Here is a 21,182-nt window from a genome sequence, read left to right as displayed (position 1 = left end):
CACGCCATTCAACGTCACATGTTGGAGTTATGGGCCGGGCTAGTTCTCTACTGATGCATTCAAGCGATCCGATTGGCTCTATAACTGAACAAAGCACCTCCATCACGTTCCGTATCAGCGTAACATTCCGCGTCGTGTTTCGTTTTTACCATTTCTTCACTTTCCACGAGCGTAAGCGCAAAAATAAAACATATGTTAGAGTGGACTGTGATGACCGCGGCAATATTAAGTGGGTCATGATGATGGGTTATTTTTTCATTTTATCTTAATTCTCTCGGATGGATATGGCACAGCATCCCTAGAAAGTAGTTCCGCAGTGTGAGTCACTAACAAGATCACCTTGAGCTAGCCTCAGCGCGTTCAACGGCAGTCACATCTTTCTAAGCAGCCAGACAAGGTGGGTGTCCTCAACATGGTCTCCCGTCGAGCTAACGAAGTTGTCTGATAACTTGTGGGACACTGTCGTCACACTGTAACTGCCTTCTAACCCTTTCTGTCTTTAATTTATCTGTAGCGACATCCTGCGCGGTGGTAAGTCCATGAATGTATGAGTTGGTCACTGGTAGCCTGCCGTCTAACGTTACGCATAACCCTGTTTATATCAAATGTTTGAACGTTTGATGTTCCCGGACGCGTGTGCGAGCGTAACGTCAGATTGCCATTTTTTTTGTCCTGGTTTGGTATTTCTCTAAACGTCATTTCAAAATGAAGTTAGTAGATGGGTACTTTTTTTTTCGGTCGCTGAGCAGATTCTGCTGGAACCAACTAACACTCTCATGGTCTCGTGTCATAGTTGAACACGGTTTTTACATCAACATCGATTACATTGAATGTGATGCAAAGCGTTTTGAACGTTGGAGAATCGCTTCCTGTTGTGGGTGTGGCTGCTGCGTCTGCTCGGTCTCCCATTGGTCAGTCTCTGTGACGTCTCACTCGCTCAGGAAAATGTGACGCAGGATGAGAACGTGACCTTTAGCGCATGGATGCGTCTGCAGTGTACACGCGAAACCCCGTATTGTAACAAACGACCCGTGGTTTTTAACTTGTGATACAAATGCACCCGAGTTTAACCTCCTCATGCGTTGTTAAACGTATTCCTACGACACGTTGGTCAGGACAAGCCATCGAAAACGTTCATCCCTTTTATCAACATTACTTATCTTGTATCCCCAGAAACCCTTCAAATAGCCTTGTTCGTTATGATTTAGATAATAACATAATTCATGCTGTTTGACATATGTAACGTTGTGTCTCTTCAGCTCCACTGCAGTATCCTATTGCAGTAAGTACCGGACTTGTTGACTGTAAATACACGGACAGAATAGCAGCTCTAACCCTCTCTGCTTAGGTCGTCTCCAGTGATGTCTTTCACAGTGTGTGTGTGTTAAGGAGGCGATTTGACTTAAGGCAGGCCTTTGTCCCTGACGTCCATTTTAAATTAAAATAATGTCACCCACTTTGTCAAATACATTCACTGTGACCTGAGAAGGACATGCTTTGGGCCTCTGGTGTATCCCACCTCTGTTTGTGAGAAATAGTGACTTGGGATACAAGAACCTGGAGACACCGTCATTGCTGTGTCCTTCCTGGCCCTGGTGACAAAATGGAGTCGTCATCCCAGCAGCCCAGGGAGGTTGTGATGTCAAGTGAACGAGAATCCTGTTGCGATTGTGCGCTGGACAAGAAGGAAGTGCTTATTGTCTGCCTCACAATCGTTTTTAACTGTTTTAAAATGTGCTCATGCACTGATATCAAATTCGGTTACTCTGAACAGTCTTAAAAAAAAAACCCTCATTCAACTGTTGTTGAATAGTTAACTTGCATCCCAGGTAGTGGTTGGTGCAGTAGACTAGGCCTCTGCCAGCTGGCGCTTTTCTCACGCAGTCCCTCACCTCTCATAGCTCCATATTTGAGTGGAGTCATAGGCGAAATAATCCCCAGTCTGGGAAAGCCGTTGTCACTGTCAAAACCCTCCTCACTTTGATGTAAAGCAGTTTCTTTAAACATCTTTTCACAAGATGTTAGATGTGTTTGAACTACACCATTTGTACAGCGCACTGTAGAATTCTGCACTTAAACCTTTTGAAGGGGTCATGAAATGTAATATTTGGAGTTTACAGGCGTACGGTATTATATTTCTACAACTGGCATCTGCATGATGTGGGTTATTATTAGCCCAGACCCTGTTTTTAGACCTGGTGGGTGGGGGGGTGTTGTATAACCTAGCAGCGTAGTAACATTGATGCTCAACGGCTGTGTTGTGTGTCGTCGTGGAAGTCTCATGTACTTCTGCTGTGTCCGGTCATGGCGAGTGCCCAGTCGCAGCAGGTGCTTTCCGTACCCTTTATCCCTATCGAAGGGATTTACCTTAGCGCACCTGAATGTGTGCATGTGCACTGCAGCGATCAGCTCGCCGAGGACTGCTGTCGCGGGGAAGGGCTCGCTCATTTGCATTAGAAGATCCAACGCCCTGCGCCTGTTGTGGAGGTCATTGGTTGTGACGGGCCTCTTTGTCCCCAGGAGGAACAGAAAGATCTGCTGGGGGTATGTGGTCCAACGTGCACATGGTGCCTTGTTTGAGTGTGATCCGGTGAACAGTCGACTGTCTCTGTGTGCCAACTCGGATAAGCCCAGTACTAAATGTCATGTCACCCTGACACCAATGCTCTCGTGCCTGGAGTGTTTCACAGAAACGTGATAAGGAAATTATGAGGCACTAATGAGGAGTGCATTTTACAACAAGAGCGGTTTTTCATAAATTGAGTTGTTGGTAAGGGATTGGAGGGGATTATTAGCATGCAGCTTTAATGTTAGCCCTGCATCCGTGTCAAGGTTACTACAGCTGGTGCTAACTGTCCGGCACGCTATCTATTTCTCTTCAGTCAGCCATTCTTTCATTTAGTCTTTCCGTAACAAGGTCTTGGAAAAGCCTACTATTTGAAGTTATCCAAAGATTCTATGTATTTATGTGTATAGTCCATATTTGCTCTAATGAGTGGCAAAAAAAATAGCCCTCACCTGAGGATGCAGGTGTTAAGGCTCGCCTGAGGATAGTTTCATTGAGATACTATAAAGCATCCTTAAAGCCTTCCTGGAAATCAAGCTGGTGTTCGTGGCGATGACTAACACTTTCTTAAAACCCGGCTTATTGCCTCTTTTGTACTATCGACTGACCACGTGGACGATGTTTGGTTACAAGGTAACTCAAGTATCCACACAACGATGTAAACGTTGTCAGAACTCAGCCGCTACTGTGCAGGAGGTTAATTCATTTTTTTAACCATATTGTATCAGGCATTTTATTGGTAGTTAATGGCTTGTAGAGTTGGCTTTAAACTTTGTCGACCTTTCCCTCCAAGGCACATGTGCATCCTCTTTTCAGTTTTGCAATTGCAACCATCAGTGTTATCTGCACTATTATATTGAACTGAAGTTTTGGTAACTAAATTGGTCATGAAATTCATTCATCAATGCCCTCTAAATCAGTAAAGGCCATACATGATCAACAGGCTACAATGGCAGCACACAGCCATGGTAACTAGTAACACACTAATGAACAAATTACTCAAAATAATTAATTGAATTTTGCCCCTTATGCCCCCATTGATAAATGATGCTTATAAAAACATGGAATTCTCCAGTGACTTCAGATATTTCGGCCTCTTCCACCCCCCCCCCCCGCTGTGCAGTTTGGCCCACTCGTCCGTCTGGCCCCCGCCTTTAGAAGACTGTGTTGCAGTAGTGGGATGTGACTGAGCTCACGTAGAGCACTGGTCTGGCCTGTTGCCTGTTACATCATCAGCCAGCAGCTCCAGCCTGTCTGTATGGTGGAATGCCCAGAATGATGCAAGTTGTCTCTGTAAATTCTACTTGCAGCCCAACACTTAAAACTGTAGATGGCAGACACCCGGCTGGGGTCAGATGCTGTCACGTGTTCCCATTTGCACTTCCTGCTCAGTCAATAATTCAGGGTTTGATTCTGTGTGGTGGTGACTACAAAAAACTAGAGTATTTTCCCCTTTAAAGTAGTGGTATTAGTTTGTTAATCTGTTGCTCTGCCAAGGAAGCAACCAGTGAGTGTTCTTTGTTGAAGTGCACGTCAATGTATAATTTAAAGAGCAGAAACTAAATCTCCACTGGGAGGTTTGGAAACTGGTTGGAGTTTCGCAGTTTTTTTTTTTTTGACATAATAATGTTGATACTTAAGTACAAGACCAACGTCTGTGAATCCATGTCGGTGTTGAGCCATTTAAAAAAATGTTTCTAAAGTAAGACTAGTGTTGAACGCGGGCATTTCTAGCGCTCTAGACGAGTGATGGTGTTGTTGCCATGGGTGACTCGGGGGGGAATTGGGTGGGAACGGAATGTACAATATGGTGTCACAATTCAGTAAGCTATACTACTCATTTGCCTTATCATTTTAGATTAAACATTCATGTATCTGATGTTGAAATTGTGGGGGGGGGGGGGGGGAATAGAGCCTCACTGAAAGTTTCCTTTTCTCTTTCCTCTTTTGTCATGCGCATGCATGTCGTCACTATTGAGCTACTTGTTGTGCAACCTGAAAAGCAAATACTAGCTCAATAAAAGATGGTCTTGTGCAAGTTAACTGACAATACAATACCTTTTTGTTAAAAAAAAATTGCAGTGGCTACTTATCAAGCCCGATCGTCGTCTTTGGGAATGATGCTATTTGAAAATGGTTTTTGCTGAATTTGAAAACCATTTTTACATCAGCAATAAACATTGATTTCCACCAGGACTTCTTCTTTCCTTGTTTCACTGTCTCAAACTACAGCCACACTGCACAAATGGCTACAGTATGTTGCAAAGGGCAGACTTGGGCCCATTATTTGCTTGCCAATGTTACCTCAGTATGACAAATATGCAGTCACCCGAGATATCTCTGTCCATTCATTCAACTACATGAATATAACTACAGTGCAATATCCACAGAGTGGGGTTCGGCGAGGTGAGTGTGGCTGTTAACTTTCAAACCAATTTCAGGGATCCTGGACCAACTGTGGTAACTCGGAGCAAGCGATCGATTGCCATTGCTGTGTCCTCGAAATTTAGTTCTTTCTTTTTTCTGCAGGACTTCTCCAGTTTCACCAGTGATTGCCATGCCTCAGTTAAAGTCTCCAGACATGGGCTCTGCCTTCATCCAGACTCAGCAGCTCAACGCTGCCATGGCAGACACCTTCCTCGAACACATGTGCCTGCTGGACATCGACTCGGAGCCCACCACTGCTCGCAATACTGGCATCATCTGCACCATCGGTTGGTCAACATTTAGCTGCCGCATTGTTACTGCTAAGGTTGCGACTTGTGTGTTTATTACGATGTAACACTTCATGGTAAGTGTAACAAAAACCAGTTATGCTTTGTCTTTGTCCTTTGTTTTTGTTTTTTTTTGATAACTGCCTTCAGGGCCAGCATCCCGCTCTGTGGATATGCTGCAGGAGATGATCAAGTCTGGAATGAACATTGCTCGCTTGAACTTTTCCCATGGCACACATGAGGTGGGTCTTTGCACAACTCTGTCCACTATGTGATTGTATTAGTCAGGTACAGCTAACCAGTCACATTGTCTACACTTGTGCTGATAATTTCCATCGACCCTTTATTAAAAATCTGCATTGTTTCTGTATTGATCCTTGGTGGCTTTTCATGCAGTGTTTTGCAACTGTTAATAAGATAGCCTTGGTGAATGTGTTAACAATGCTCAGAGGGAAAAAGCACGTTATTCAGTTTGAACTACTGCAATCACTCTGAGCTTGACCTGGCCAACTGGCATGAATGGGGGAAAAGAATAGAGATTAAAATCTGGGTTGGCAAACAAGTTCAACTTAAAGTTATAGCTTTAACAAGAAATTGGCTGTCTAATAATAAATGACATGGTGAAGTCCTGTGGGTGAAAGTATCTTTCATGTGGGTTTGCTTGTTTTAACAAGAACAACGGTGGTTTTGGAGGATAGCCAAATAAATCAGAGCGTTGTTGGCTTGGGCTACTATAAATAGTGCTTGTATCTGCCCTTTATCTCCTCCGCTGGCAGCATGCTTAGACTTGAGATGTCATATGTATGAAAACCAACGCCAAGGTCACTAATTTAGAGTGGAAAAGGACCCTCCCCCCCCCCCCGACCACAAATGGGCTGCTTAGTCTTATTGAACAAACATCTTTAAAAAAACTATTTCAGGTCAATATAATCTAATGCAGTTGTTCTGGTGGGTCATTGTTGGCTTGACTTTTGCAAGCTCAAGTTTCAAGTCTTTTAGCAGCTTGCTTAAGCTCTCATTTTGGATTGTTTTGTTGCAGTTGGTGCGAGCATCCAGGCTTTCTCTTGGTCATAGTGCCGCAAGGACAGAGTTAGCTCTATGTTTTGTCATTGTGAATGGCAGCCAATGTCATCAGCTGCCACTTAAGTTATTACTGAAAGCTCTGGTTACCCAGGTCGAACGTTTAAGCCGTGTGTTTTGACAACGACTCGCTGCTGGGAGTCTTGTTCTAAATGTCCATTAGCCTACCATTTATGATCACAGGAGTAATGACTTTCTACAGAACCAATAAACACCACTTAACAGATGAATTTTCTCATGAGAAACAAAGAATCATTGCAAGCCACATTTTATATCTAATAACCTTAATCTACAGGATGCTCTTTAAGAAATATATTTTGGGTCTTCAATGACATTACTTGCAGACTTTTTGCAATGCATTAGTAAATGTGCTTGTTGAGGATTAAGGAGTTCAACTTAACATGGCAGGTAAAGTGGTAGAAAGAACTTCATGACCCTGTGGCGATGCTGACCACATGACTGGTGTTTATTACTGGCAGAGTCATCAACTTATCTTTTAATTACCCTGAACTGACCTTGACTTTTGCTGAATGTAACACACGCATAATGTGTGCAAACAAATTGGAATATCAGTTTGATATTTAGGTTAGAAGTCACATGCATCATCAAAAAGTTCAGTAGCTTACTCAGTGTTTTCACTACTGAAGGTATTTAACGTGTGTCATACTTCTTTTATGTAGTACCATGCCGACACCATCAAGAATGTGCGCACGGCATGTGAGAGCTTTGAACCTGGCAGCATCCAATACAGGCCTGTCGGCATTGCCCTGGACACCAAGGGCCCAGAGATCAGGACTGGCCTCATCAAGGGGGTGAGTTTTAGATTAGAATGACCTAGTCATCTTCAAATGGCTTTATTAGCTGTAGATGAAACCCAAACAAAAAAAAGCTAAATGTTGTAATGATTTGACAGAGTGGCACAGCTGAGGTGGAGCTGAAGAAGGGCAACATGATCAAGATAACCTTGGATGATAGTTATCAGGAGAACTGCAGTGAGGAGATCCTCTGGCTGGACTACAAGAACATTCCCAATGTAGTCGAAATCGGCAGCAAGATCTACATTGATGATGGACTTATGTCCCTTCAGGTCAAGGAGATTGGTGAGTGGAGGAGGGGCAAACACAAATAAAAGCCCTTGTTTAGGAAACCCTGCTGTGAGTAAATGGCCAATTAACGGCTCCTTGTTGCTCCAGGGTCGGACTTCCTCGTGTGCGAGATTGAGAACGGGGGCACCCTGGGGAGCAAGAAGGGAGTGAACCTCCCTGGTGCCGCCGTAGACCTGCCTGCCGTTTCCGATAAGGACATCCAGGACCTGCAGTTTGGTGTGGAGCATGGAGTCGACATGGTCTTTGCCTCCTTCATACGCAAAGCAGCAGACGTACACGCTGTCAGAGCAGTGTTGGGAGAGAAGGGCAAGAACATCAAGATCATCAGCAAGCTGGAGAACCACGAGGGTGTACGCAGGTGTGTGCATGGTGTTTTAGACCCGTTTTTGTTGTTTGGTGGACAGGTCATTCCGATATTCCCTGTGCATGATTTTTAATTCTGTTAAGCTGGGCCTCATTAACCCACAGCTTTCACATGGTATTTATACCTCCTACGGCTTCATGATCATTTCCAATTTTACTGTTAAATTGCTGTCATTTTTTCTCATGCAGATTTGACGAGATCATGGAGGCCAGCGATGGCATCATGGTTGCCCGTGGCGATCTGGGTATTGAGATCCCCACAGAGAAGGTGTTCCTAGCCCAGAAGATGATGATCGGTCGCTGCAACAGAGCTGGCAAGCCGATCACATGTGCCACTCAGGTTAGATAAAAGCAAAGGACGTACTGCAATGCTATCCCCAAAACGCTAATGGTGTACTTGGTTAAAGACCGGACAGCCCACGCGTCTCTCTCTGTATGTGACCCTTTTTGAACACTTGACATTTTAGATGTTGGAGAGCATGATCAAGAAGCCCAGGCCCACTCGCGCAGAGGGCAGTGACGTGGCCAACGCCGTGTTGGACGGAGCCGACTGCATCATGCTGAGCGGAGAGACTGCCAAGGGAGATTATCCTCTGGAGGCAGTGCGCACGCAGCACATGGTAAATTCATGTTATGTAATACAGATATTAGACAGTATTTCATACCAGAGTGTACAAATTGTAACAAGTGGAAGTATTGATCAAAGAAAATGAACATTGTTCATGAGATTATCTTGCTGGATTTGTCTCATAAGCAATAATCATGCTGTAAAAGAGAAACTGCTCTGCTGTATCCTAATTTTAATAGTATTTTTTTAGAATGTGTTTATTGTGGAAAATGTGTGCTAACTCTATTTTCTAAATGTTTAACAATGAACCAATTATGGATCAAAAACAAGACAGGGACAGACAAGTGGAGAATTTAGTATTTTCCAAAACAGTTGCTATCAATTGCGTGGATGCATAATGCACTAAACGCTGTCTTGTTCAGGCCTTTCTCAGCGAACCGTCACTGCTCGCACTGCTATGCAGAAGTGACTCAGCAGCTCTTGTCTTTCTAGCTTGCTGTCCTTTTGCCAAATGTGCATGCTGTTCCTCAATCTAAAGAGTCCAAAAACTACCTCTGACCCAACATCCCATAGACCTGCTCTGACTACTTTCTTATTCATGCCTCCTAACCGCTTAAACATTTCTTAATATTTAGTTAACTAATTGTTTTTTTCACTTTATTTAGTAATTTAAGCTTGGCTTTTTCATTTTTTAATACATTTTAATGGTCCTTTTGTAAAAGGTTCTCCGCTGCAGAGTTGCCTCTGATTAGCAAATGTTTTCTTTTTTTTTAAATGTCTAAAACCCTAAATGTTTGCAGTGAATTTTGGTGGCTATGTTTTAACATCAGTGTTTCCTTGTTCCTCCCCCCGTACTGACTGAACTCTTCTATGCACTGACCCGTTTTTTCCTTTCTCTCGTCTCCTCTACTTAAACTTTGCTTCTCCTTGTGTGCCTCTAACATTGCCCCTGTGTCTGTGTGGGAATGCCTCTGCTTGATGCATCTTGCCCTCATTGTGCCAGATTGCTCGTGAAGCCGAGGCGGCCATGTTCCACCGGCAGGTGTTTGAGGACCTGCGTCGCTCCACGCCGTACTGCAAAGACCCCGCTGAGGCGATTGCAATCGGCGCCGTTGAGGCCTCTTTTAAGAGCTTGGCCTCTGCGATGATTGTGCTCACTGGCTCTGGAAGGTAGGGAGGTTATCTGGGCCTAGCTGTTCAGTGAGGACTCATACCAGTGCTTAAGGAGAGAGAGAGAGAGTAGGGCCACAAAGGGACTGACTGATAAAGTAACCTGGCAAATGCTTAGTAGACTACTAGTTTTTTTTATTTAACCAAATTTAGATCTAAAACGTCCTTAATCAATTTTAGTGTTGAAAGGAACAATTGTCCCATCGGCAAACCTTTTAACCAGGAGTCTCGCTACACATTTGCCGGTCACTGTCAGTTGTGTGAATGACTCGCGTGTGTGGCCGAGAGTAACCCCCACCACCCCCACCCCTCCCTCATGACACCTCTGGGTTCAGATAGCGCGAGAGGCCGAGGCAGCCACTTTCCACAGACAACTGTTTGAGGAGCTGAGGAGAAACTCCCACCTGACCAGAGACCCCTCAGAGGCGGTAGCAGTGGGTGCCGTTGAGTCGTCCTTCAAATGCTGCGCTAGTGCAGTGATTGTTGTCACTGAGACCGGAAGGTAAGATGGATGGATGGATAGATAGAGGGGGAGAAAGATGATTCCGGTCCTGTAGGTAAGGTTTTCGCCGATGCAAATCCCCCCCTTTTTTGATTGTGTCTGTGTCCGTCTGTATTGAATTACATCGGGGGGGGTGGAGAAAGAGATTTTAGAGTGGGGTCAGTCATAAGCCCAATCCCCATCCTTTACTTACTTTATTTAACATCACATCAGGTTTAATCCAATTGGGTGCTAAACTGCTTCAAACATTAAATCTCATACCATTAAAAGATTATTGGAATCATTTGTTGTACACATAATACAGTAACATGCAAATCTGAGTATGCGTGACTGGACACTTGGATTGGGCCACCTGCGTGACTAAGCCTTTGCATACCCAAGATGCAACAGGTGTCACTTATTTTGGCTAATTGGACTTCTCAGGTCTGCCTGGGTGTTAACTGCTCAGCATTCCTGACCATCCTGTTGTTCAGGCCGCAGAACTGTGTTTCAATTAAATTAATGGTATCTTTTTTTCAGCTTGGCAAACACCATTCAACATTAGTATGAAGGAGTTTAAATTAGCTGAAATATCTGAAATTGACTACCGAATGTAGGGCTCAGGGTGTCAATCACATTGAATTGCTTTCTCCAAGAATCGGTCAGACATCATTTACATGTATTACAGTTAATGTCTTTCAGACTTATAACTGATTTCTAGAATTTAAAAGTAAAGATTTTGTGCCCAATTGTAGTAAGCTTGACTTGGTGTTCACATTAAACATGTTAGTTTGTCCCTCCCTAATCTTTATTATAGTAGGTGTTGCAATAATTTGTTTCAAGGGAAATGCTCTGAATGGGAGTGAGTTAAGGCACCTTGTGTGTTTGCAGGTCCGCCCACCTGATCTCCAGATACAGGCCACGTGCGCCCATCCTTGCTGTGACCCGTAACGCGCAGACTGCTCGCCAAGCCCACCTGTACCGCGGCATTTTCCCCGTCCTCTACACCACACCCGCCCACGATGTGTGGGCAGAGGACGTCGACATGCGCGTCAACTTTGCCATGGATGTCGGTATGTGGTCTTTTCACCTGTTGGTTTTATACAACTGTCTAAATAGAGAGGTTGGGGTCAAATGGAATATTTGAACATCTCATCCATTACCTTTGCTTGGACTGACATGTCAAATATAGTACAGTATGCAGCTAAAGAAAACGGTGAATTATTTAAATGGTTTGAATTGCCATAGTGGGCCAACTTAAGTTGGAATCAAATCATTAAAGGCATTTTTACTCTGAGCTTGATATTTTATGTTTGATTTGCAGGCAAAGCCCGAGGCTTCTTCAAAGCAGGAGATGCTGTCATCGTCCTGACCGGCTGGCGCCCCGGCTCTGGCTACACCAACACCATGCGTGTGGTTCTGGTGGCTTGAAGCGCCCATAGGGCTGCGCCGCTCTCTCCCTCCACCTTCATCTCTCTTTCATAGGTCTCCACGCTCCAGCTCCACTCCAGCTCACAGCTCTTCTTATCCAACACCTGGGCTCAGATTTCAACGCAAAACTCTTTAGTTATTTAGGCAAGAACACAAAGTAAATCAGAAATAAAAGTATAGTCCTCATGGCCAAAGAGCTGTTTACGGTCGGTGTGGAGGCTTGAGTCCTACAATTCCACTTTGTTTCCATTCCTTTCACATTGATTCTTTCAATCAAACCAGTCTGCAGGGCCTTAGATTAATAAACCCCGACCAGAAACTGCTGTATTTATTCACTTAAACGCATATTAATGGTGACCCAATGTGTGTGACTGCGCATACTAGCTCTTGTTCAGGTGGCGTTGGTGGACGAGTCAGGCGGATCTTAAAAGAGCACCTTGAGTGCTGTAGTTTACTAATCACACTCCTCGGCCGATATAACGAACAAACGTGTGGTTTGTTAGGTCAAAGGGCTCCTCCTACAGATCTGCACTCTGTCTCCACCACTCCACCCAAACTGCTCCCTTTGTAGTGCCGTCTGTATGAAGTGTAGTCTCTCAATGCCAGCTATTGCTGTATTTAAGTGCACTCCCGATCTCCTCCAGACCATGTTACATTTGGTATTATACTTGACTTGTGGTGAGGTTCTGTTTTGAGACATCCAATACTGCTTATATTTTGTCTGACTAAAGAAATGCTCGTCTTGGATGTCCACCTCAGAGGTGTTTTAAGTTACTGTATTTGTGATATTAGATGTGTCATAAAGCCTTCACCTTTATGTGCATTTGGATCATATCTAAGTTGGCACTTATGAATCGTAAGGTTCTGATGACTGGTATGAATATGCACTTGTAGAGTGTTTTCATTGGGGACCAGATGGTGGGTTGACTTCTTTCCCTCTCCACTTTAATGGGCGACCGGTAGAACCCTTCTGCTTCTTCCTTTTAATGTTGGTTTCCCACTGTAGTTGTCTTTACATGTCTAAAATGCTTTTGATTGTAATGCTAGAGTGTAAGAACTAATGTTAAGCTGGTGTCCTGAGCTGTCCTAAAAGACTACAATTATCAATAATAAAAAGTATGAGCACCTACTTATATTTGCCTTAACGTGTTTTTGTTTCACAGTACTCATGGATAAAAATTAGTACATCAGTAAAATAAGTCAATTGGGTCGGAAAACTTGAGTGTGTGAACATTTTAATGAGATGAGATTTTCTGATTAGTTCAATGAACTTAAGCGCTTACAAATTGCAGGAATCTTTATCAAAAAGGATGTTTGGCTTTCTTCGACCATGTACCAAACTGATGGTGCAGAAGTCTAGTTGGAACATAAACCATTTATGCTCATTAGCAAATGACGTTTAATCACTGGCAGTCCTGGCTGTACACCACTCCAACCTGCTTGCGAATCTCATCCTCCACCTCAGCCAGCAGCAGGGAGTCTGCATGGGACATTACTGCACTCTCCTTAAGGCCTGCATGGTGGAAAACCATCATACAGTAAGAACATGCACAGTAACGTTGGGTCTGCAGGGAAAGAAATGGGAACTGGCCATTAAGATCTCTGCGTTTCTGATGCCATCTTGTGTTGTATGTACAACAGGTTTCATTTTCCATAACCTGCTTGTTTTAGTTAGAAGTCCTTGTAGCGATATAGACTAAAACCTCCTGAATATTTGAGCTGTACCTTTGAGCAAACACTGTCGAACCTCCTCGGCTTCGTAACGCATCCCCGTACTGTTGAGGAAGTTGAGAGGCAGAGCGGGGTCTGGCACCGGGTACTGGCTCTCCGTCCCGTTCACTACTAACGACGTGGGGCACCACATGTTTGCAGGGATCTAATAAGCATGAAACGCGACATTTTTAGTAACTGCATGCATACAATTATAAAGGTGTGCACAGTGAAAACATTTCATCCTTGTCCAAAACGTTTTACTTACAAATGTTTCTCCAATATTGCTTCACGTGCACTTAGTGCAAACTTAAAGCATCTTAATCAATACAACGATTTAGTATTGCTTTTATGACCCACCCTGATACTGCCCTTTGTCCCGACAATAATGGCATCATTGGGAAGCTGTACACCTGAAGAGCAGGTAAACACTGCCATCCTGTTCTTGGAGAACTTCATAGTGACGACGACAGTCTCATCCACTCCTGCAATAACACACATGCATGATTCAACTTTCAGGGAAGCTATGTCAGTTTTAAATGATAAATGGTAAAAGGTGCAACATATGACTGTCTTTTATTGTGCAAGTTAAGACATAAAAGGGAGAATTATTTTCAGAGAGCTATACTCTGGTTAACAATTGATAAACTGTATAAAATCTGACAATGGCTTTACAAGCTGCAACTTAAAAGCGCCCATTTATTATTATATGGGGCTGTAGAGATATACTTACATGGCTGAGGTTGTTTCACAACAGTCCTGACACTGTTACCCTGTGATGCGTTTAAAGCCACTGCAGAGTGAAAGCAGGCCTGAGCTGAACAGCTTGGCCACTACAACAGGCCATTTTAATGATTCTTAAAGCTCTTATCATGGTTTTTTTTGGTAAATAAAAGGGCTCTTTTTCCAAAATCTTGATGTTAATGAGGCGATAGAGATTCAGAAATCATGTCATTGAGATGTCTTCACCTGTCTCCATGCGGACCCCCATGGCCTGGATGCACTCGGGCTTCTCTCCATTGTACACCATGCATACGAACTGCAAGCAGTAGATACCAATGTCCAGCATCGCTCCTCCGCCCAGCTCCTTCTGCATCGATCTCGGCAAGTGTTTCACCGGCACGCCAAACTCCGATCTCACCACCTTCACCTCCCCCACCTCCCCCTGGGCAAGCAGCCGCCTGATCTCCACCGAGGCCGGGAAGAATCGGGTCCAGACGGCCTGAAGCAAAGAGCGGCATGCAGTTTCTAGTTAGAAATATATATATATATATATATATATTTCTATTTGCTTGATGTTACGTTACTACACCAAAGTTCAAACATCACAGCTCAAAATACCCCTTAATTTATCAGAAAGTGTTGGCAAATTCGTCTTGGTTTGGACCCCGATGAAGCCAATTATTGAAAAACAAAGTATGTGAAAACACAAATTGCTATGTGCATTTTTCCCTTACACAACATGTGATAACCAATAACAGTTTGTCATGTGACAGAAAACAGTTTGAAACATTCACGTTGAAAACTATAATGGCATCACAATGCTGCAATTCATTTTCTGTCTTCACTGATAAAGAACATTTTTGCAAGTAAAAAGTGGAGAACAAGAACTTAAGAGAGTTCGTCCGTCCCGCACCTCCATGAGGAAGACGCCGTTCCTCTTGGCCGAGGTCAGGATCTCCTTCACCTCCCTGGAGTTCATGGCCAGCGGCTTCTCGCACAGCACATTCTTCTTGGCGTTCATAAGCAGGAGACAAATACTCCGGTGGGAGGGGTGGATAGCTCCCACATACACCACATCTGCACACGCATGACACAAACAAACCAGATGTTGCTGTAGCAAGGGAGATGGTGCTGTCCGTCAAAATCAACAGTACAATTGCTACAGGGAAAAGGAAAGATGGATGGACCTATATCCGGATCTCTGGCCAGCTCCTCGTAGCTGCCGTATGCCCGGGAGATGCCATGTTTTTTGGCAAAATCCTGTGCATCTTCTAGTTTGCGAGCTGCCACAGCCACAACCTGTAGATACAGTTTCATGATATGAATTATTGCATCACAGCCCTTCTGTTCCACAGAGACAAACTTGTTTGGAGAACTCCATTTGTCCACGTTATATATTTTTCTTCATTACTGAGTGTTTCTTATGCTACAACTGTGCTTTTCTCTTTGTGTCTGAAGACAAGCAATGGAAAGATATTCAAATTGGATATTTTTTATTCTTAGATTTAATTTAGGGTGAATACAAACCTTTCCTTAAATGTGGAACTTTGTTGTTGTTTTCAACATTAGACAAAACTGCGCCCTCTGCTTTTAAACCAGGGTTGTCAATATGTTCCCTCCTCAATGTCGTTATTAATACCGTAACTCGTAGGGTTAGTGAGTGCAAAGGACTGTAGGTGCGCACTTAGTGCGTCACTTACGGTATAAAGAATGCTCCCAATAGAAGTTTACGTGGTGTTTAACGACTGGTGTCGATAGCATTTAGCACAGCTGCTGGTTGTAACTCTGTAACATTTCATTGGACCCTGATTGTAACAAAGCCACATTGCAGGGCTGCTAATCCTCGCTGTCTCGGCGAAACGTCTTGCTTTTGAAACCAGAAAAGCATTTGTATCCGTCCCCTCGTACCTGGTGGTCCTCGGGAGGAAGAGTTTTCAGGGCTACGGTGAAGTCGTTACTGATCTTCCCCGCGCTACAAATCCCCCACCTGGTTGCCATTGTCCGGATCCTGTAAATGTCCCCGCTGCGATACTGACGGAAGGACTACCTTATCTTCAATGAACTCAATGTCCAAAATCCCGCGGCCGTGTCCTTCAGAGACCGCATACGTCACCACTGCGACGCGGCCACTCGTTCTTGTCGGCTCCTTCAAATGCAGCAGTTGAATGCGGCCTTCCAGTGTCCGCTTCGGACGACACCTCCGATGTCTCCTTGTCTCCTTTGCGGCCCGGCATATCCCATCATGCATTGCGGACCGATGAAGAATTTATTTGATTTAAGAAAGAAATAACAGTTTTTTTCTAATAACCTGCTTTATTTCGCGTGCGTGAGGCAGATGTTTCGTGGGCGTGGCCTAACGGGACTCATGTCAAAACGGAAGTAAACATACTCGCGAGGCTGTGGTTAACGTGCGCAGGACGGGAATGAAAGACAAAGTAGGTAGCAGGTGTCAATGCCTGTTCAAAACACTCACGTCAATGAAGCCTTTTCACAACACTAGTTTTCGTCTTATTTTTGTCATCATATGTAGCTTTAACACTGAGCTGTACTGAGGGAAACTGCAATCTGCTCAAATTAACCTATGATAACAACATATTTTACATTGCTTGTGTTTTATATTAAATATCACGCACATTAACCTCTATAATCACCACGAGACACGTTCATCCAGATCCGACATTATTAATCATCATTATGAATAGTTCCACACGGGATAGTGTGTTTGATGAAACATCTGGATGGGGCGGCCTATTGGACCATTTAGGTCTTCAATACGAAAATGTAACTTGTAATAAAACTAAAGAAGTGTTGAGACGGAAACTTGGAATCAGACTCTGGTATAACTATAACTATGTAATATTCACATAGTAAATAAATCACATATGACATCATGATAACTGAGTTACTCGAATAAAGAGTTACAACGAAAAGCATTTTGTTCTCATCGTGGTTTGGTCACTCATGTCATGTTTTTAAATACACAAAGTCACACAATTTAAGCATTTTTTAAAACGCTTCCCCCGCTGCCAGGTTGCCTTTCTCCATCCTGAATGAAATGAAATCTTCAACAGCCCGCAATGCATGATGGGATATTGTGGGTCGCAAAGGATTAATCAGATCTGTCCTCTAACTCGCACACTGGAACGCAGCCTGTGGAGGACGCGGCCGCTGGATTTGGGACGTGGTTTGACATCCACAGTGGCACCTCGCTGCCACAAGATAGAGGCACAGCGTTATTTTTGTCTCCGTGAGGTTGAACAGCAATAGTAGTGATAGTAACAGAAATTCTAACAATAGTAAACATGATATTATCCCTTCCTTCACCCATGCCTAGACGGAGTAGCTATTTTAATTTTTCATCTGTTTTTTTTAAATCTGTCCATTCAGTTTGACCTTACTGAGTGTTTTGGTTAGTCGATTGGTAATGTTCTATCTCAAGTCAGTTTGTCGCTTAACGCGTCCATATTCACCATAATAAACAAATTGTGGCACTAAAATACAACATGTACAAATATCAGTTGTTTGTAATTTACTTTGAATTATTATTTTCTTTCTTCTATCTCTACAAGTTATATAGCATTACTGCAAAATGGACGCCCTCCTGTATCAGTGAGACACAGTTATCCAGGATGCCTACAGCATGAGGCGGGTTGAAAAACAAGTATTAAATGGGCCGCGCTGACTCCGACAGGCCTTTCTCTGTCCTAACCTTGCACAGCAGGCAGTGCAAGCTACTTTCGTATGGAGAAGATGAGTCTATTTGTACACGGCTGCAGGGGGTCAGACATGATAAAACACTTTGATTCAAATGTGCCACTTGAAGTCCTTTCTTCTCTCCAGCGAATGATATTTGAAATGAAACACGGCTTCGACTATCGGTCCTTTATTGGATTCATCAATCACACACGACACAGTGACAGCTGGGGATGCCTCTATAGGCCTAGGACTTGATTACAGGAAATGGCTGGTCTGTTTGTTTACATTGTGAGTTGTCTGGTTGAAGACATATTTAAACTGACATTTTCAAGATGACTGTCAGTTTTTATCATGTACTGTAACATAAGGACCTACATGGTCTTCACGTGGTGTCTGGGTTAGACTGTTTGGACCTCTGACTGGTCTATGAGATGCAAAATAAAATATGGGAAGCAAACAGTAATCCATGCCTAACATGGTCCAACAATTAGCTGATTTTGTTTTTAATTCTCGATATCCACATTTATCCACATTTGTCTCAGTGGCAATGCGTCTGCTCTGTCCATTCCATTTGATGAGTAGGATAAGGCCAGGTGTTTTTGGCTTCACTGGCTGTCCTGTCTGAACGGATTCGCACCTATTTCCCTGATTTCATCCGTGATCTCCGTTAGTAAGGCACAGTCATCCGTGGTCTCTCCTTACGTCCTGCAGATTAACAGGAGTCTAAAAGGTTAAATCATGTTGACTGAAAGTCTGTTCATAACCATAGTTAAATTATGCACATATTCACAGTGAGGCATAAATTATGTCGTAGCAGGATTCTAAAGATTATGTAAATTCATAACCCGGCAAAACAAATAGTGTAGTACTGTATAAACTAGAGGACATGCCAAGGACTGATAAAAGCATTGATGCTGAATTAATCTGATGAGTGCATTCATATATTCATCTAAACGTTCTCAAGGAAAGCGATTGATTCCCTAATTTGCTGAATGGTTCTTTCAAACGGGGGTTTCAGCTGCTCAGTTTTTTATTTATTTTGTTATCTTCATTCATTGAACAAATAATGCGACAAAACGTAGTAAATGACAGAAAACAAGAAGAGAAATAAAAAAAATTAAAAACATTTTTTTGAAGACCGGTACACAACTTTGGCTTTTTCATCACAACCTACTTTAAAGCAGACACTTCCTCACTTCTCCTGCCTCGTAGTGAAGCCCAATGCTATTGGTGAAATTCAGAGGAAGACTTTGTCTCTTTCTCATTAATTAAAATGTTCCTGTGCAGGACTACCGTAGCATACTGTGATGGAGCCCTCATTGCCGCTGATGATAGCGTAGTTTGGAAGTTGAGGCGCCAAAGGTGAAACTTTGAACCGTGGTGAACAGCTTTTGGCTGAATGAAATGAACGGTTGATCATCAGAACTATTGGTCAAAAAAGTTTAATGTTATTCAAGATTCACTGCCATGAAATCAAAAAAACTTCTGTTCTGTGTAGCCACTAAATTGTCAAATAATAGAATAATAGTCAAAAAATAGATAATCATTACAAGTATAGTGTGATGGTCTTACATTGAAGGACCTGTCATTTTATTGTAGTATATTCTCAGGAAAGCGTTACGTTAGCTTTGGATTAGTGCAACATTCTAAAGAGAAGTCTGGGATTCTTTGTGTGAAGAATTCAGGTATTTACATTGTGGATAGTTTATAAAAAACAACAACTTCTGTCTCGGTTTATTGGGCTTTATGGGAAGGATTTTCAATTTTCTTATACATTTTTATGATCCACTTGGTGTTCAGTGATTCATACAACGTGGTTAATGATGCAAATCTACCTCCACCTCTGCTGCATGATCGGTGCCCCGGATAGTACCCGAGTAAAGCTGCACCATGCGGCCTGGATCCACTCTGTCCTCACTCGGTTGAACACCATCAGCACAAACTGTACACCCCTATTTTACAGCAGTGCAGCACCACCCAGTTCCTTTCCCCACAGAGCGGGGGGGGGGGGGGTTATTGAGCTGAGGGGAGCCGAAGTTGGCTTTTACCAGTATTAGCTCTCCTACCAACCGCCTCCTCCGCCAGCAGCCTGCGCACCTCGCCGTGCACGGGCAAACAGCGTGACCAGATGGCCCGATAGGGGCACAGCAGAAAAACCAACATCACTGCAACAGTAAACAGCTTATCCTGGAGATTCACCTCAGCAGCAGTTTATTTCCACAGCAATGAGTAAATCGCAACTCTCTGCCCCCCCCTGCCACGAGTCTTGTGGCAGATCTCAGATACGAGAGACAAGATGTTTTCTCGCACAATGAGGTATAAATATTCCAAGGACGTTTGGGGTTTTAATTCCTACAATAATATCCCTTGCTTCAAAGAACTGAATGTAATGTAATGGGACCACTATTCCTCCCGCTGTTATACTGTAACAGGTTACAGAAATACGCTTGCTGTCTTGCAGAGAGCTAGATAAGAAAATGGAGAGTACTAAATGGTATAAATTCTCATTGTGTTATTGTCAGAAAAGCAAATAATGCAAGTCTGTTTCCCAACAGAAATGTAATGGCAACATTGCGTAGCATATTTGCGATGGACACTAGACACTAGAGTGGAAGACGGGGTCTTTCGTCCCGGTGCCTTGAGGGAGAGCGGACCGACTCACCAGTGCGCCATGTGCACCCCCCCGCCCCCCCCTCCCCGTCCCAAGTATACAATGTCTGTAAGAACGCATGCCGTATGTTCCAGGCACAGCTTCAAACAGCAGCACCAACACGACACTATCTCTGCCTGTGCAGCTGCTCGCAGCCCTTAACCCACCCATGTCTGTGCTGTCGGGCCAGCTCCACTTAGCTGCCATAAACCTCTGGAATACCACGCATCTTGGCAAACTCCATGGCACGCTCCAAGCTCCTCAAACAGCTCTGTTTAGGGCATGAGGAGACAACTTTGTGAGACAATGGAGACGTTGTCAGCTCGTACGGGTGGGGTGCCTGACCCTTAGCGGCCACTCCCTGAATCCACGGCGGATCTCCCCCCCTCCATCGGGTTGCCGTGTTGGCTTGGAGCGTGACAGTTGAGGGGGCGATGGTGCTTCGGTAAAGATCCGGGCTGCCGAGAAAGGTCGCACGTTCGGGGGAAGAAAACGCACTAAACTGTCGTGCCTTTTACAGCCAGCAGCACTTCGGCGAGAAGGCCACCGAATTAATATGCGATGTGTCGCCTGCCCTTTGCTGCGGCCCCCGAGGTTAGAGGGTACAACACATACACACGCCGACTGCTGTGATTTCGCTGACATAGGCCGTTCATTTTGGACTCCAGGGGTTAATGCCAGTTGTCTCTCACCATCCGTAACAGGATTATCAGCGGGATGCAAATAATAAAACTCTTTAAGGGGTAAAAGCTTAATGCGTAGAGGGCGAGGGCTCACCTTGCCCAAAGGTCAGTGCTGTCCCACAGTGGTACAGGTACAAGCACCGGAGCGGTCTTGTTCCCACACAGAAGCTAGTTTTTAAACACGCCTCTCGTGTTTTTGTTTTTGGGATGAATACATGTGCTGTGATCGCAAAATGCTCAT

The 21,182-nt window shown here is 43.9% G+C and overlaps 2 protein-coding genes across 5 annotated transcripts; one reads left to right on the top strand and one right to left on the bottom strand.

Annotated features, from left to right (window-relative positions):
* The first annotated feature begins 149 nt into the window (after positions 1-149).
* On the top strand, positions 150-12,612 carry pkma (pyruvate kinase M1/2a). Of its 4 annotated transcripts, none has more exons than XM_037484372.2 (11): positions 150-397; positions 5,096-5,280; positions 5,431-5,522; positions 7,041-7,172; positions 7,274-7,460; positions 7,554-7,824; positions 8,019-8,169; positions 8,297-8,449; positions 9,401-9,567; positions 10,940-11,121; positions 11,373-12,612. In XM_037484372.2, the coding sequence occupies exons 2-11, from the start codon at positions 5,124-5,126 to the stop codon at positions 11,477-11,479; spliced, it is 1,599 nt and encodes a 532-aa protein (XP_037340269.1). In that variant the 5' UTR covers positions 150-397; positions 5,096-5,123; the 3' UTR covers positions 11,480-12,612. The 4 variants fall into 4 exon arrangements, with proteins under 4 accessions (XP_037340269.1, XP_037340277.1, XP_062417813.1 ...); XM_037484380.2 differs by lacking the exon at positions 150-397 and adding an exon at positions 429-531; XM_062561829.1 differs by lacking the exon at positions 150-397 and adding an exon at positions 2,267-2,544.
* Positions 12,613-12,697: 85 nt separating this feature from the next.
* dhdh.2 (dihydrodiol dehydrogenase, tandem duplicate 2) lies at positions 12,698-16,147 on the bottom strand. Its single transcript, XM_037484402.2, has 7 exons — positions 15,821-16,147; positions 15,100-15,211; positions 14,826-14,989; positions 14,159-14,411; positions 13,550-13,674; positions 13,205-13,355; positions 12,698-12,992 (listed from the first exon to the last, which is right to left on the bottom strand). The coding sequence occupies exons 1-7, from the start codon at positions 15,908-15,910 to the stop codon at positions 12,883-12,885; spliced, it is 1,005 nt and encodes a 334-aa protein (XP_037340299.1). The 5' UTR covers positions 15,911-16,147; the 3' UTR covers positions 12,698-12,882.
* Positions 16,148-21,182: the final 5,035 nt, after the last annotated feature.

This window comes from Pungitius pungitius, chromosome 4 (genome assembly GCF_949316345.1).
Source record: "Pungitius pungitius chromosome 4, fPunPun2.1, whole genome shotgun sequence".
Lineage (NCBI taxonomy): Eukaryota > Metazoa > Chordata > Actinopteri > Perciformes > Gasterosteidae > Pungitius > Pungitius pungitius.
The sequence above is the reverse complement of the archived record's forward strand: the minus strand, read 5'-3'. Positions and strand labels throughout refer to the sequence as shown.